The sequence below is a fragment of the Sus scrofa genome, chromosome 12 (assembly GCF_054392235.1).
Source record: "Sus scrofa isolate SSC_HxYL_T2T_F1_AM1 chromosome 12, Sscrofa_HxYL_maternal_Yorkshire_Landrace_v2.0, whole genome shotgun sequence".
NCBI classification, from domain to species: domain Eukaryota; kingdom Metazoa; phylum Chordata; class Mammalia; order Artiodactyla; family Suidae; genus Sus; species Sus scrofa.
In genome coordinates this window covers 53,764,512-53,779,337 of record NC_139394.1, presented here as the reverse complement: position 1 = coordinate 53,779,337, position 14,826 = coordinate 53,764,512, and the positions used below count along the sequence as shown (strand labels likewise).

General features: G+C 42.2%; 1 protein-coding gene across 1 annotated transcript; it reads left to right on the top strand.

The window, feature by feature from the left end:
* Window positions 1-989: 989 nt before the first annotated feature.
* On the top strand, window positions 990-1,919 carry LOC146398337 (olfactory receptor 1A1-like). The gene has a single exon (XM_084983026.1). It carries the CDS (start codon window positions 990-992, stop codon window positions 1,917-1,919), a length of 930 nt encoding a protein of 309 aa, XP_084839152.1.
* Window positions 1,920-14,826: the final 12,907 nt, after the last annotated feature.

The following is a 14,826-nucleotide window of genomic DNA, read 5'->3' as shown; positions in this document are numbered from 1 at the left end:
AGACATGTTGGCAGAATGACTGAATGAGGAAATATGGGGAGGGGAGATCAAATCTACAGATACGGACCAGACCGTCTACTAAGCAGCAATTGAAACCACGATGGAACTGGAGGAGTCCTCAAAGGAACTAATTAAAGAAGGTAAGGTAAGGTCAAAGCAAAAAATATTATGATTTTATATATATATATATTTATATTACACATTATTTATTACACAAAATATATATATATTTAAGTGTTTGAAATAGAGATGAAATCTATCCAAAGAGGTGGTGATATCTTCTTTTAAAAAGGGACACCTAAAGTAAACACTGATCTTGTTTGGCTACAACCTAATCCCAATTGTCTTTGTGACTTACAATCTTCTGGTGCCAGTCTAGACACTTGTTACCTACTGGGCTCTGGGCTCATTCTGAGTTTGGCCAGTGGAACAATTTCTACTGTCCGGGGGGCTCCTGGTACTAGCCATCCTTTGCACTAGAGTGTTTTCTTAAAGACTCCAAAACACTATCCTTTCCTTTTCACGGGCAGTAAGATTAGCATGTGACTATGGCTTCTCCATGAAGTTGTAAGGTCTTTGAGAACAAAGACTATGCCATGGAGGAACAAATGGATGAACAAACTGTATTTTCCCCAATTTATGATTTTGCCTCAAAGTCTAACAAAGTTTCTAGCACATCCAATTGAACATAATTGTTAGATGATTGCTCCCTAGGTGTTTGGGTGATGGGGCTGGGTTTGGAGGGGATGGGCATTTCTGATACACCCATTACTCACGTTTTAGACGTGGGTGTCCAGCACTAATTGTCAATTTGTTCCACTGACCAACAGGGATGTTCTCCCCCCAGTGTTCTGCCTATCTTTGGCTTTAGGAAGCCCAGGTATAGACATAGCAACCACAGGAGTCCAAGGTGGTGGCTTAAGAAGCTCATTACACACAGCAGTTCACAACTACTTCTGGATTCCTCTCCCTTTTCTACTAAAGGATCCATGAGAGAAGACAACCAGTCCTCCAACCTGGACTTCATCCTTCTGGGAGCTAGCAGTCAGAAGGAACAGGAAAACTTCTTCTTCTTCCTTTTCCTATTCATTTACCCCATCACATTAATTGGAAACCTGCTCATCATCTTGGCCATCTGCTCTGAGATTCGCCTTCACAACCCCATGTATTTTCTTCTCGCCAATCTCTCGTTTGTTGACATCTTTTTCTGCTCTGTAACCATCCCTAAGGCACTGGCCAATCATCTTGTAGGCAGCAAATGCATCTCCTTTGGAGGATGCATGGCACAAATGTGTTTCATGATAGCCTTAGGTAACACAGATAGCTACATCCTGGCTGCTATGGCATATGATCGTGCCGTGGCCATCACCCGCCCACTTCATTACACAACAGTCATGAGCCCACGGGCTTGTGTCCTCTTAGTTGTTGGGTCTTGGGTGATGGGAAATGCCAATGCTGTCCCCCACACTCTGCTCATGGCTCGTCTGTCCTTCTGTGCAAACAAGGAAGTGGCCAACTTCTACTGTGACATTGCCTCTTTGCTCAAGCTGTCCTGTTCTGACATCCACTTCAACGTGAAGAAGATGTACCTAGGGGCTGGTGTTTTCTCCTTGCCATTACTATGCATCGTCATCTCCTATGTTCAGGTCTTTTCCACGGTCCTACGAGTTCCATCCACCAAGGGTGTGCGCAAAGCCTTCTCCACCTGTGGGTCCCACCTCACAGTTGTTTCTCTGTATTATGGGACAGTCATGGGCATGTACTTCCGCCCTCTGACTAGTCACAGCCTCAAGGATGCAGTTTTGACTGTGATGTACACTGCCGTGACGCCGATGGTAAATCCTTTCATCTACAGTCTGAGAAACCAGGACATGAAGGCTGCCCTGGGGAAACTCTTCAGCCAGAGAATCTCCTCGTGAGCAATGTGAGGCCACATTGGAGACTGCAGTCATTTAGAAGTCCATCCCCAATGTCCTCCCCCTTACCAGAAGCCCCCTTTCATCTCTCAGGACATGCCCACTCAGGTCTGCTGGCTTCCACTAGCTCTTGGCATGTCCAAAAGCAGCCATGGTATCAGCAACACGTGGCTTCGCCCTTTGAAGCATCTGGTACGATGGTGCTATGAGGCAACATCATCTTTTGCTCTGTACCTTGTGACCAATCAGGACCCTATGGGGTCCTCCCAAAGACAGACCCCACAGGTCCCCCAAGTGCCTCTTGTGTGTAGAAGAAGCTTGGCTCCTCTGACTCGCTTTTGTATCTACCTCTTCTGCTCCTTTCAGCTCTGAGTCACATGCTTCTGCTGAGCCATGCACACAGACATGTTAACCACGAGAAGAATTCTGATTACTGCTTAACTTTATACAAACAGCCCCTTATCCAAAACCTGTCTCCTACAGGGAGATAGAAGGTAGCAACAAAAATAGCAACTGTCAAGATTTATAGGAACATCGTGACCAGACTTATGTCAACTGACCAAGAACAAAGAGGTTCCACAACCCTCCTCAGACACTTGGTGGTGCCCAGGTGTCTGTGGTTGTCAGTCATCTTCTGACCTTAACCCCTTTGAGGGTCCCCCTCCCCTAGCACAGAAGAAGCTTGAACTCTACCCCAAGTTAAAATGGTTCTTCGGGAATTGGTCCTCCCTCTTCTCCTTTCACTGCCTTCCTGAATAAAGTTGATTCTCCTTCCCCCAACATCTTTTCTCGCAACTTACAGTTGACCATTGTGCGGCAAGGAGTGTGACCTTGGACGGGGTTACACATCTTTCCAGGTGTTAATGTCATGTTGGATTCCCTCACTACATAATCAATGTGTTCATGCCTTCTTATCTGCTAATATTTCACCTTCTCCCTATTATACCCTAACGTACCCACCTTTGAAAGGGACATTAGGTTACGCCACTGTGTTGGGTCAGGTTGTAGAAAGCAATATTAGTCTAGCAAGTCCCTCCCCCTCAGTCCACTTCTATTCAGACAGGGTAAGGTTACATAGGTATAGAAGGAGTGAGCTAGTCTGATCTCTTAGACAATCTGTGTTGCCAGATCACAGTACAATCCACTCTATCAGACTCTTAGGAATCCTAAATTCAGATTTTAGCATGTAGTTGCTGGCACAGGAATTATCCCTGCCTCGGGGCCTGGTACTTGCAGCCCTGGTCCTGGGACCACTTATCACGTTGGGGTGGGGGGAGTGGGGAATCAAGGTAAGGTGGGAAAGAGAGAAAAGAGCATCATCATTGTACCAGAGTACACCTCCTTTGTCAAAAGCTGCCTAGGCATACTAGCTCACCTCCTGTTCCCCAGATCCACCAGGAAAACAGAAACCTATCCAGTACCCACACTCCTCTAGCCCCATTCCTTTTCACACTGAAGGCAAACACACACTCATGAGGGTGTATAAGCCAGCCCTTCATCCCTTTATCTCCCCTCATTTTGGACAACCATTGCTTCAACGGCTCATTCCAATTCTCCATGAACACAGCACTCCAAGAAGGACACCCCTCTGCCCATTGCTGAGCAGCATGGGCTGGGAAATGTGTTCATCCGTATGAGGAAGTAACAGCTGGCTGTCCAACGTGGTACTACAGCTCTGGACCAGTCCTTTTATGACACGATGAATATTTGCCTCGATAACTGGGAAAGCAAGTCCCAGACCAGAGTCGGTGTCCATTCCTGTTAAGACTCAATGGTACCCCCTCTCAGCTAATGGCATCAGGCTCACTTGCCAGCTAAGATCAGGACCTTCCCTTCAGGGACTCTACCACATAGCCATCTGCCATCTCTGTCTCTTTTGCTGGCAGACAGAACAGATCTTCTTCACATTTTGTGCTTCAGGGGTGGGTGGGGGCAAGAAGAATATGTCGAGAGTCAACTCATTTCTGCATTGCCGCAGTATCCCATGTCCACTCATTTCACGGACCCAGATGGCCACGTCAAGTGTGGTCTGGTTTTCTCTTCAGACCTCTTAGTATTTGCTTAATATATTTAGAAGCTCCAGTGTTGGGTGCATGTATATTTATGACTGCTGTATCTTCTGGATGACTGACTTCCTCAGCAGCATGCAATGACCTTTCTCCTCCTGTTACCATTTTTGTCTTAAAGTCTATTTTTTCAGTATAAATGTAGCTATCTCTGTTCTCTTTTGGTTTCCATTTGCAAGGAAGAGCTTGGGCATCCCTTCATGTGGAACCTATGTGTACTCTGAAAGTTGAAGTGGGTCTCAGCATACAGTTGAATCAGGTGTTTTTATCCACTCAGCATCTCTAGGCTTTTTGACTGGAGAATGCAATCCATTTATATTTAGAGCAATTTTGACAGGTAAAGATTTATCATGGATTGCTTTCTGGCTATTTTGTAGTCCCCTTGCTCCTTTCTTCCGCTCTTGCTTCCTTCCTTTCTCCATTAATGATTTTCCATAGTGGTATACTGTTATCCCCTCCTCTTTATATTTTGTGAATTAACTATAGATTATTACCATGTGGTTATCAAGGCCTAGCTAAAACATCATACAGATATAAAATATATATAAATGTCTATTTTACACTGATAACCATGTAACTTAAACCACATACAAAAACCTTGTTCTTTTACTCCGTCCCTTTATGTATTTAATGTCAGAATTTCTCTCTTTTTAAATTGTGTACCTATTAACAAATTATTTTGCCTATAGCTATTTTTAATACTTCTTTTGTTTTTTGGGTTTGTTTTTGTCTTTTTAGGGCCACATGACCCACAGTATATGGAGGTTCCCGGGTAGGGATGAGTCTGAGCTGTAGCCACTGGCCTACATCATAGCTCATGGCAATACCAGATCCTTAACCCACTGAGCAAGGCCAAGGATCAGACGGGTGTCCTCATGGATACTAGCCAGATTTGTTTCCACTGACCCACGACGGGAACTCCTGCTTTATTTTTATTTATTATTTTTATTATTTTTATTGTTGTCTATTTTCCTTCTCTAGGGCCACTCCCATGACATATGGAGGTTCCCAGGCTAGGGGTCTAATCAGAGCTGTAGCTGCCGGCCTACGCCAGAGCCACAGCAACACGGGATCCAAGCCGCGTCTGCCACCTACACCACAGCTCACTGCAACGCCAGATCCTTAACCCACTGAGCAAGGCCAGGGACTGAACCCTCAACCTCATGTTCCTAGTAGGATTCGTTAACCACTGTGCCACGATGGGAACTCCTGGCAACTCCTATGTTCAATACCTCTGTCCTTTAACTAGCATTAAGTGGTTACCACACCACTACATTACAGAATTAGAAGTTTCTGAATCTGACTCTATGCTTTCCAGTGTGTTATATATTTTCATGTTGCTACTTAGTGACTGTTCATTTCTGCTGGAAGAATTCCTTTCAGCATTTCTTGGAAAGCAGGTTAGTGGTGATAGAATCTCTCAACTCAATGTTTGTTAGGGAAAGTCTTTATCTCACATTCACTTCTGAAGAACAAATTTGCTGAGTAAATTATTTTTGGTTGGCAGGTTTTTTACATTCAGGCTTTGAATGTGTCATTCCCCTCTCTCCTAGCCTGCAAGGTCTCTGCTGATCAATCTGCTGATAGTCTTATAGGAGTTCTCGTTTATGAGAAATGCTTATCCTTTTACTTTTCCTACAAATATATTTTTCTAATGTTAACTGTCTAAAAAAATGTCAATTAAAATCTCTTTATTTTGTGTGTGGGGGGTGTCTTTATTCATTTATGTCTCTGTGTCCAGGGCAGTTTCATTTTCATCTAAATTTTTGTCTGACTCACACTGTATTTTTTGTAGTATCTTAAGAATGTGAAAGATAATTTATTAAAAAAAATTGGGGGAGTTCCCATTGTGGCTCAGGAGTAACAAACCCGACTAGTATCCATGAGGACATGGGTTCGATCCTGGGCCCCTCTCGGTGGGTTAAGGATCTGGCGTTGCTGGGAGCTCCAGTGTAGGTCACAGATGCAGCTTGGATCTGGCATTGCTCTGGCTGTGGTGGAGGCCAGCAGCTGAAGCTCTGATTCAACCCCTCGCCTGAAAACTTCCATGTGCTGAGGGGGCAGCCCGAAAAAGACCAAAAAGAAATGCTGTTCACTTTCTTAGGTCATTTGCACAAACACATTTTTCTGCCAAACACTTGAGGTGTTGCTTTCTTTTTCTTACTCTGAAAATATACTGTACCTATCATTTCTTCTTTTTAAAATGTCTTTAATGGAGAACGCTATGGTGGTACCTTAGAAATCTATTCATAGAACTACCCTATGACCCAGCAATCCCACTCTTGAGCATATATCCGGACAAAACTCTCCTTCAAAAAGATGCATATACCCGCATGCTCATTGCAGCACTATTCACAATAGCCAAGACATGGAAACAACCAAATGTCCATCGACAGACGATTGGATTAGGAAGATGTGGTGTATATATACACAATGGAATACCACTCAGCCATAAAAACAACAAAATAATGCCATTTGCAGAAACATGGATGGAACTAGAGACTCTCATACTGAGTGAAAACAGTCAGAAAGAGAAAGACAAATACCAGATGCTATCACTTATAATTGGAATCTAATACACAGCACAAATGAACAGTTCCACAGAAAAGAAAATCATAGACTTGGAGAATGGACGTGTGGCTGCCCGGGGGGAGAGGGAGGGAGTGAGAGGGATCAGGAGCTTGGAGTTAATGGATGCAAAGTATTGCTCTTGGAGTGGATTTACAGTGAGATCTGGCTGTGCAGCTATGAGATTGAGAACTACGTCTAGATACATACATTGCAACACAACAATGGGAGGAAAAAATATGTATACATGTAATATTCTTAGATTTATATGTATGTATTTATGTATGTATGTATAACTGAACCACTGTGCTATACAGCAGAAAATAACACTGTGTCAACTACACTTCAAAAAAAAGAATTTAAAAAATAAAATAAAATGAAATGTCTTTAAAGGAGAAGGGATTTAGCCGTGATTAGAATTTTCCAGTAGGCAGTTCAATTTAACCTCTCTTTCCATTCAGAGATTCTTTTTTCTTTTTGGGAGGAAAGGAATGGTCATATATCCCTTGATAAGCTAAAGAAGCTGTAATCACCGGCCTTAGATAAGAGTTGCAAACATTTGAGGGTTAAAATATTCTCTTCCTATTTCTCATACATTACTCCACAATTCCTTGACCCCAATGGTACCAGTACATAAAATTTGGAATAACAATAAATTCCAAGAATGACATCAAGAGCAAAATGTGGTTACTAAGAAGAAAGTACACCATGGGAAGTCATTTTATCCATACACAAGAACCCATGATCTGGACTTTGAAACACGATCTAAACACGGGGCGAGGAACAACAGAGCACCCAGGATGTATAACCTGCAACTTGTCTAAAAGGAAATGTAATTAAACAAAGCTCCTTTCAACATCTACAATGGGCAGCCTCGGATGAAGGATTTGGGAGAGTTGTACAATGAGATGAATAAAGCCAGAATTAGTAAAATAGCAGTTGACATTTCCTAACTGCTACCTATGTGCTGGGCTTCATTTTAAAGACTTTTCAGGTTTTCGTGCGTTTGATCCTCATAACAACCTCATGAGGATGCTCTTGTTGCCACATTGTTACTCTCGTTATACAACGTACATTTAATAACGATCCAAAGTCAGTTGCAACCAACAAGAGGCAGAGCCAGAACGGGTACGCAGCCAGAAACCACAGGCCTCACCATGGCCCTCTGCAGAAACTTAGTGACCGCTCTGCCACAAGAGGGGCTAAGGCAGAGCCTACGACCATCAATCAGGGTTCGTATAAAGGTGACAGGTACATGAAGCCGACTAGATAACATTTAGGTGTTTTCTAGCTCTAAGAATCTGAAAATGTAGCAGAGCCACCATCCGCATGCTAGGTAAAATATAATGACCAGCATGACGCCCCTCTATCAAATGGTAGAGGAACGATGATAAAACACAAGTATTATTCTTGGCCACACTTAAAACCAGAAAGACTTCCCAAGGGGTGGTTCCAAGTTTGTGCTGAAGCAGAGAAGGGCCCACATTCTAACAAATGAGATAGAATAGCTCCGCCCAGCACATGGACCCTGGAGGCCTAGTCTCTGGGAAACCATCTCGCCCAGCTTTCCTTCAAGGAGAACTCTAGGCACAATCACTCTTGAGAGCTACTCTGTCCCCTCAGGCACAGCTATAGCTCTCACCAGTTTTCTGACTTTGGCCTGAATATAAGGACCTGCAGGAGTCATGCCTCAGGACTTTATAACCTGGGAAATAATCACCTCATTTTCTCTGCTAAAACACACTCTACTTCCAGGAAGCTAGAGTCCTCAACTTGAAGCCCTGTCTGGGACAGACTCTTTTGCCTTTTCTGCTCTACCGCTGGGAAAACTTGGACTCTTCTTTGCAAACCATCCCAGTCCTGGCTCCCCTGCCTCAGGGACAGAGAGCCAAAGACTTGCTCTCTAGGCCGTTGACTAGTACTTTTCCCAGCACGCCTGCCCTCCAAAAGGCATGCTCACAAATGCTACATCAGACGCTGTTTAGTTTCCCATTCATGGAAGAGGCATGAAGGCCACAGAACCAGGACTCTTTTGGACTTCATCTGCGTGGACTCCCCAGTAGGAGCTGCATGTGTTGGGGAACAGACTCTATGTCAGACACATCAAGAGACAGATAGCCAGCAACAAACACAACAGGCATCCTCTTTTCTGACCCTCACAAAATTTCCAAGAGGTAAGTAGAATTATTCTCATGTTATCACCTGGAATATAGTGAACTGAATCACCCAAGATCGCACACAGAGATTGGCAAAACTAGGACTCCAGCTTGGCCTGAATCCAGAAAGCAAGGTTCTAAGATCAGAAAGTCAAAAGGCAGGGAAGAGACGAGAGAGAGACAGAAAAAATCCCTTCTTTTCTGATACGTTGTTATCCGGGTTCTTGTCCGTGAAAATAGGATCAGAAAGGGGTACTTCTGATTTGGTCTTCTCAGGTCTGAGCTCTTTCTAATTCCTGAACTCTGTGTCTGTGTGTATCTGTGTGTGTGTCTGTGTGTACACAAGTTTACACAAATCTACTGTCTTAGAGCGGAGCTACCAAACCAACTTACACGTCCACAGTCAGTGGTGCATGCTAACAGGCCCCTGTACAAAATGATGTTATTTTATTGTCTAAGCACGGATGGCTTTAACTATCAGGGAGGGAATCTGGAAACACTCAGAGGACATTTTGTGGCCTTGTCTGCTCCCTTCATGCCATAGGGTGGCTTTCTGTACTTGTGTCCCTGAAAAACTGTCTCAACTCCTGCAACGGATATCAAAGAGCACCAGCACTTCCCAGGAAGGCTGTGTTAGTGGCCGGCACAGCCTGGGACCCCTGGCTTCTCTCCCGTAAACGCGAGGCTCTCATCCTGTCTCTAGCATGTACGTTGATGCACCTCCTGCTCCGCTTCTCGGAAGGATAGGTTTTTCCCACCTCTCTCTTCGGGGTTTCTAGAGAAATCATCTCTCCTCATCATGATGCCCTATATCTCACACTTCCTATCCTTGAGGCCCTCTGCTCAGAAACCTCTCCTCTCTGGTTCTCTTTCTTCACTTCTGCAAGTATTACACCAACCTCACATCATTTTCTGGTGCTACATGTTTTTGCATTCTTCTCTTATCATTTCATAAGATTTAACAGGTGTCGATTACCAGAAGGAGCTGAAAGATTGGGGAACATTCATTGAATGACCAAAAGATCTACGATATTTACTAGCTAATGATGGAAACGCTGGTGCTGAGGTAGAAAGTGGGGACAGAAAATACCACAGCTGAAAGAGGGGTGGAGTTTTATCGCAGAGGAAACGGAAGAAAATAAGGGCGTGAATATACAGATGCATCTACACTGCTCTTCTCAGGTTTTGGAGGAAAAGAACAGGATGGAAGTAGGTGTATTGAAACGATGTCCTGGGGCAGATGTTGAGGGAGGATTCTCTCTCTCTCTCTCGTGGGTTTGTTTCTCAGTGAACAGGGATGTGACGCCTAGGTTTCTCAGAGAGTATTGGTGTGGGAGGTACGGTGGATTTGAGGGGAATGGCAAAGATTTTGATGAACTGCCATGGATAAGGGGGAGAGTGAGGCTTGTCAAAATGTGTTGAGGAACCAAAAGGAATTGATCATCATAACTTCTAGCCTACATTTGTATGATTCCTCCACTGTGCCCTGGCTGTGCAGGAAGAGGGAAATTAAAACATGGACGGATTTTCTCAGGGTTGAGGTTTTGCTGGAAGCCTGCAATGCCTTGGATGCCTGCAGGTGCGAGAGGAGAGTACCCAAACTGGGCTGACAACGTGAAATGCAAGACAGAGCTTAGAGGCTGGAGATGACCCTTGGATCAAAGAGCAGTTATACACAAAATGAGTAAGCTGGGAGGGGCATGGACACTTAAATAATATGAGCAAAAACAGTGTGAATTAAAGTAGCTTAAACAAAGCCTATTTACATCCACTAAGTTTTTCTTCCTCTAGCCTGAATCTCTTCTCCATTGCATTTTTCTTCTCTCCCAGCATCATATATTGCCCAAGGACCACTCTTCCTAGTGTAAATGCCGGTTTCTTTCCTCAACCCATTTACACACAAGACTCTATCTCCTCCCTTTAGTGACAATGGACGTGACCCACCCAGGCCCATTGCCACATTCTGTACACAGTTATCTCCAGACCTTGAAATCTTTATGTTAAATTTAATTCTTTATTTTAACGTTGTTAAAAGTCAGAGAGACAAAGAAAATAATGTACCAAGAAGTCTTCCTCTAGATTTAACAGGATAATATATGCTCCACATTTCTTAAGAAATAATACACTTGAAACTCTTCTGGTGCCTATCCAAAATCTTCTTTTTCCCACTATCCTCCCAGAGACAACAGCCATGCTAGAATGCGTAATATACTTGCATTCGGGACATAAACTTTTACCGCATAGACATGCATTATTTTATATGCTAAAATTTGCTTGTACTGTGTGATGCACCTTACGTTTTATAGCAACTATTTTTCCATCGCATTGTGATTTTTAAAAATTATTCCATGTTCACAATCATTTTAATCATTGTACAGAATTCAATCGTAAGACAACTCCACAGTGATTATTCGTTTCTAAGTTTTCTGTATGACAATATATATCCTTCTGGAATGCATGTGTTAGAGGCCTCTAGGGCCAAACACGAAGTAGAATGTAAGAACTGTCAGCTTACCCAGATGTGGGATAACTGTTCTCCTAATGGTAACAGAAAAATTTCCATTTCTTCCCTAACATTTGCAACTGTCCGACTTTATATCTGCTCCAGAGGTAAAGGGTTTTTTTATTTCCCCAATACATTATTTTTCCCTACTGTACAGCATGGTGACCCAGTTACACATACATGTATACAGGATTTTTAACTGAATTTTGTTTTAATTTGGTTGAACATCTCTTCTGTTGGTTACTGTTCATACTGGTTCCTTCTTCTGTGACTTGGCTATTCAAGCCTGCTTCCTATTATTTCCTCCTGGATTTTTCGTCTTTCCTTATTAGTGTGTAGGAAGCTTCTGTACTCTGAATACTAAGCCTTTGTTATGTGATTATGTGAGCAGCACATACTTCTTCCAATCCATGATTTGTCTCTCCCCTTTCTTTACCCTCTGTTTCACACACATGCTTTCAAGTTGCCAAATTTTACATTTTTGCTTCTGTGTTGTAAATTCTGTGCCTGGTTAAAAAAATCATATTCTATCCTGATACTATAAACACTTTTCTTCTAAAGCTTCTGAAGTTTTGCTTTTTACATTTATTAGAAATGTTTCTGTATTATTCTTATGTTTTGGTGTCTAAGAGTCCCAAACAGCCAGTCCAACCGTGCCCTAGCTATTTCGAAGCCTACCCACGTCATGTACCAATTTCTAACAAATAGAAATGCATTTACATTGATATTTCAAATTTCTGTTTGTAATAGAATTTTGTTTATAGGCTCTCCAGAATGTTACATAGATGTATTTGTCAGTTCCTGTGTCAGTACTAATCCAAGGTAGGAAGGGCCAGAGGAAGTCATTCCCCCTTAACAGCACTATTAAGTATACAAATGACCTCCTCTGGCCCTTCCTACCTTGGATTCTTTCTCCAATGTTTCTATTTCCTCAAATTGTCTTAGCTCTTCTTGTCTCTTTATGCTCCCATACGAATTTAACTAAGCTTACTAAGTTCCATGCTTGGGAAAAACTTCTGGTGTTTTATTTAGGATCACAATGATTTCCTAGATTAATAGACTGGTGGAGAATTGACATTTTTATAATAGTGAGTTCTCCATTAATATTGCTCACCTCCACATTTTCTAGGTATTCTTTCTGCCACTCAGTAAAATTTAGTCATTTTTTCTAGTTTTATTGATATAGAGTTGACCTACAGCACTGCATAAGTTTAAGGTATACAGCATAACGATTTGAGTTACATGTATTGTGAAATGATGATTTTACAATATTTAAAGTCAGTCTTGGACCTGGTTTGTTAGGGGTACTTCTAGATTTCTAATGTCTGCTGGCACTGGGAATAGAGAGTAATTTTTTTTTCTTTTCTTTTTGCCATTTCTTGGGCCACTCCCGAGGCACATGGAGGTTCCCAGGCTAGGGGTCTAATCGGAGCTGTAGCTGCCAGCCTGTGCCAGAGCCACAGCAATGCAGGATCGAGCCATGTCTGCAACCTACACCACAGCTCACGGCAACGCCGGATCCCTAACCCACTGAGCAATGCCAGGGATGGCACCCGCAACCTCATGGTTCCTAGTTGGATTCGTTAAGCACTGCGCCACAACGGGAATGCCTAGAGAGTATTTTTTAAAAAGCAATTTATTTTTGCTTGATATAGGAACATTATGGATTTTTTAAATATCAATTTATACCACACGTATATGCTCAAACGTCTGAATTATCTAGAAAGTCTCTTTGATTTTCTTTGAAAGCAATCACATTTTCAATGAATTCTATCCATTTTGTTCTTTCCAAATCTTACATGGCCAGTTTTTGGTGCTATTTTCATAAATAGGATCATGCTTTAACTGTTTTACAGTGGGATTCAAATCAAATTTCCTGCTTCATGCAGATTTGTGCCCACATTTTATCCAGGGGTCATTAACACCCCAGATCCCAGCCTTTGGACCTAATTCCTACTTGAAACCCCAAGGGTCCGTCGCAGCACCAGCTCTGGTTTACAGCTCTTGTTCTGAGTGTGCTTTTTGTTTTTCATACCTGCATAGTCCCATTTCTTTCTTTTAGGTTTAGGTATGCATTTTTAATCACTTATCACATTTATTCATAATTTCTATGTGTTTTAATTGGAATGGGACCTGGTGGCATTAGCTAAGGCTGCCGTGTTGCCAGAAGCCCCTCCTCTAAAATATTTCATTACCATATGAGCTAACCATAGTCTCTGAACCCTCTGGTTTTACTGAACCCTCTCAACTCTGAGAGATTATGATTTCACGTGGACATAGGGAAAGTCATTCAAGAGAGAAAATCAAACTCATCTAGGTGCAGAGATGAAAAAGTGTGTCATATTTGAGGGAAATATAATTTTATCTGCTTTCCCTGTGCCTAGCATACAATTCCCATGTGTACTATAAAAAACACTCGGAGTTGGTGAGTGACTATCACACACTGAATCAATTATTGAGTAGAGGTCTTTTTAGAAAAATTAGTGAATTGCTTGGGATAGTCCAGACTACAGTAACAAATAATGACAAAGTGCACAAGGGTTTAGGAGTTCCCACCATCGCTCAGCAGAAACAAATCCGAATAGGAACCATGAGGTTGCAGGATCGGTCCTTGGCCTTGCTCAGTGGGTTAAGGATCCAATGCTGCCATGAGCTATGGTGTAGGTCGCATGTGGCTTGGATCTGACGTGGCTGTGGCTATGGCTATGGCATAGGCCAGCAGCTACAGCTTGGAATCGACCCTTAGCCTGGGAACCTCCATGTGTCATGGGTGCAGCCCTTAGAAAGAAACAAAGAAAGAAAGAAAGAAAGAAAGAAAGAAAGAAAGAAAGAAAGAAAGAAAGAAAGAAAGAAAGAAAGAAAGAGTGCACAAGGGGTTAAATAGGGTAAATTTTGTTTCTTTCTTCTGTAACAGCAGGTATCCTTGGTGGATGATAGTTTTCCTGAGGACACAAGCTCATTCCACCATTAGACTTTGAATGGGTAACTCCACCATCCCATTCAAAGTCTCCTGGATATTTCATTTAGTTTGCATGACAATAAAGAGTGTGGAGGAAGCCTGGTACCATAAACATAATCTCCATCTAAGTTTTCTGAACTTTGGTCTTCACAATTCATCCTTTAAAATTATTTTCCTCTATTTTCACATAGAGGAATCCAGCTGACTTAGCACTCTGTACTAAATATACAGTCTATCCTTTTCCTGCCTAGTACTAAACCAACCATGTCATATACGAATTTCTGATAAATCTTTGATCTGTTTCTAAGCACTCTAGTGTGCTATACAGACCTATTTGCTTGCCCCCATGCCAGGACCACTTCACTCTTTGAATCATTATGACAACTGACAAGTCAGGTCCTTCCTCCTTATTCTCATCCTAACACTATCTTCTTGGTTCTTTATTCTCCTACATGAAATTTTGGATCAGTTTACTGAGTATCATCTTTTAAAGAAATATGTGGTATTTTGACTAGCATTGCATTGAATTCATAAAATAATTGTAGGTGAATTGATGTTTCTATAATATTATCTCCCTGGTTTTAGGTATTTATTTTTTGTTCAGTAAAATTTTGTTATTTTTGCAACCAGACTGGACTTTTTAAAAAAGAATTATTTC

What these genes read in the sequence shown, in the direction of transcription:
- LOC146398337 (XM_084983026.1), top strand. Translation starts at nt 990, where the DNA reads ATGAGAGAAGACAACCAGTCCTCCAACCTGGACTTCATCCTTCTGGGA.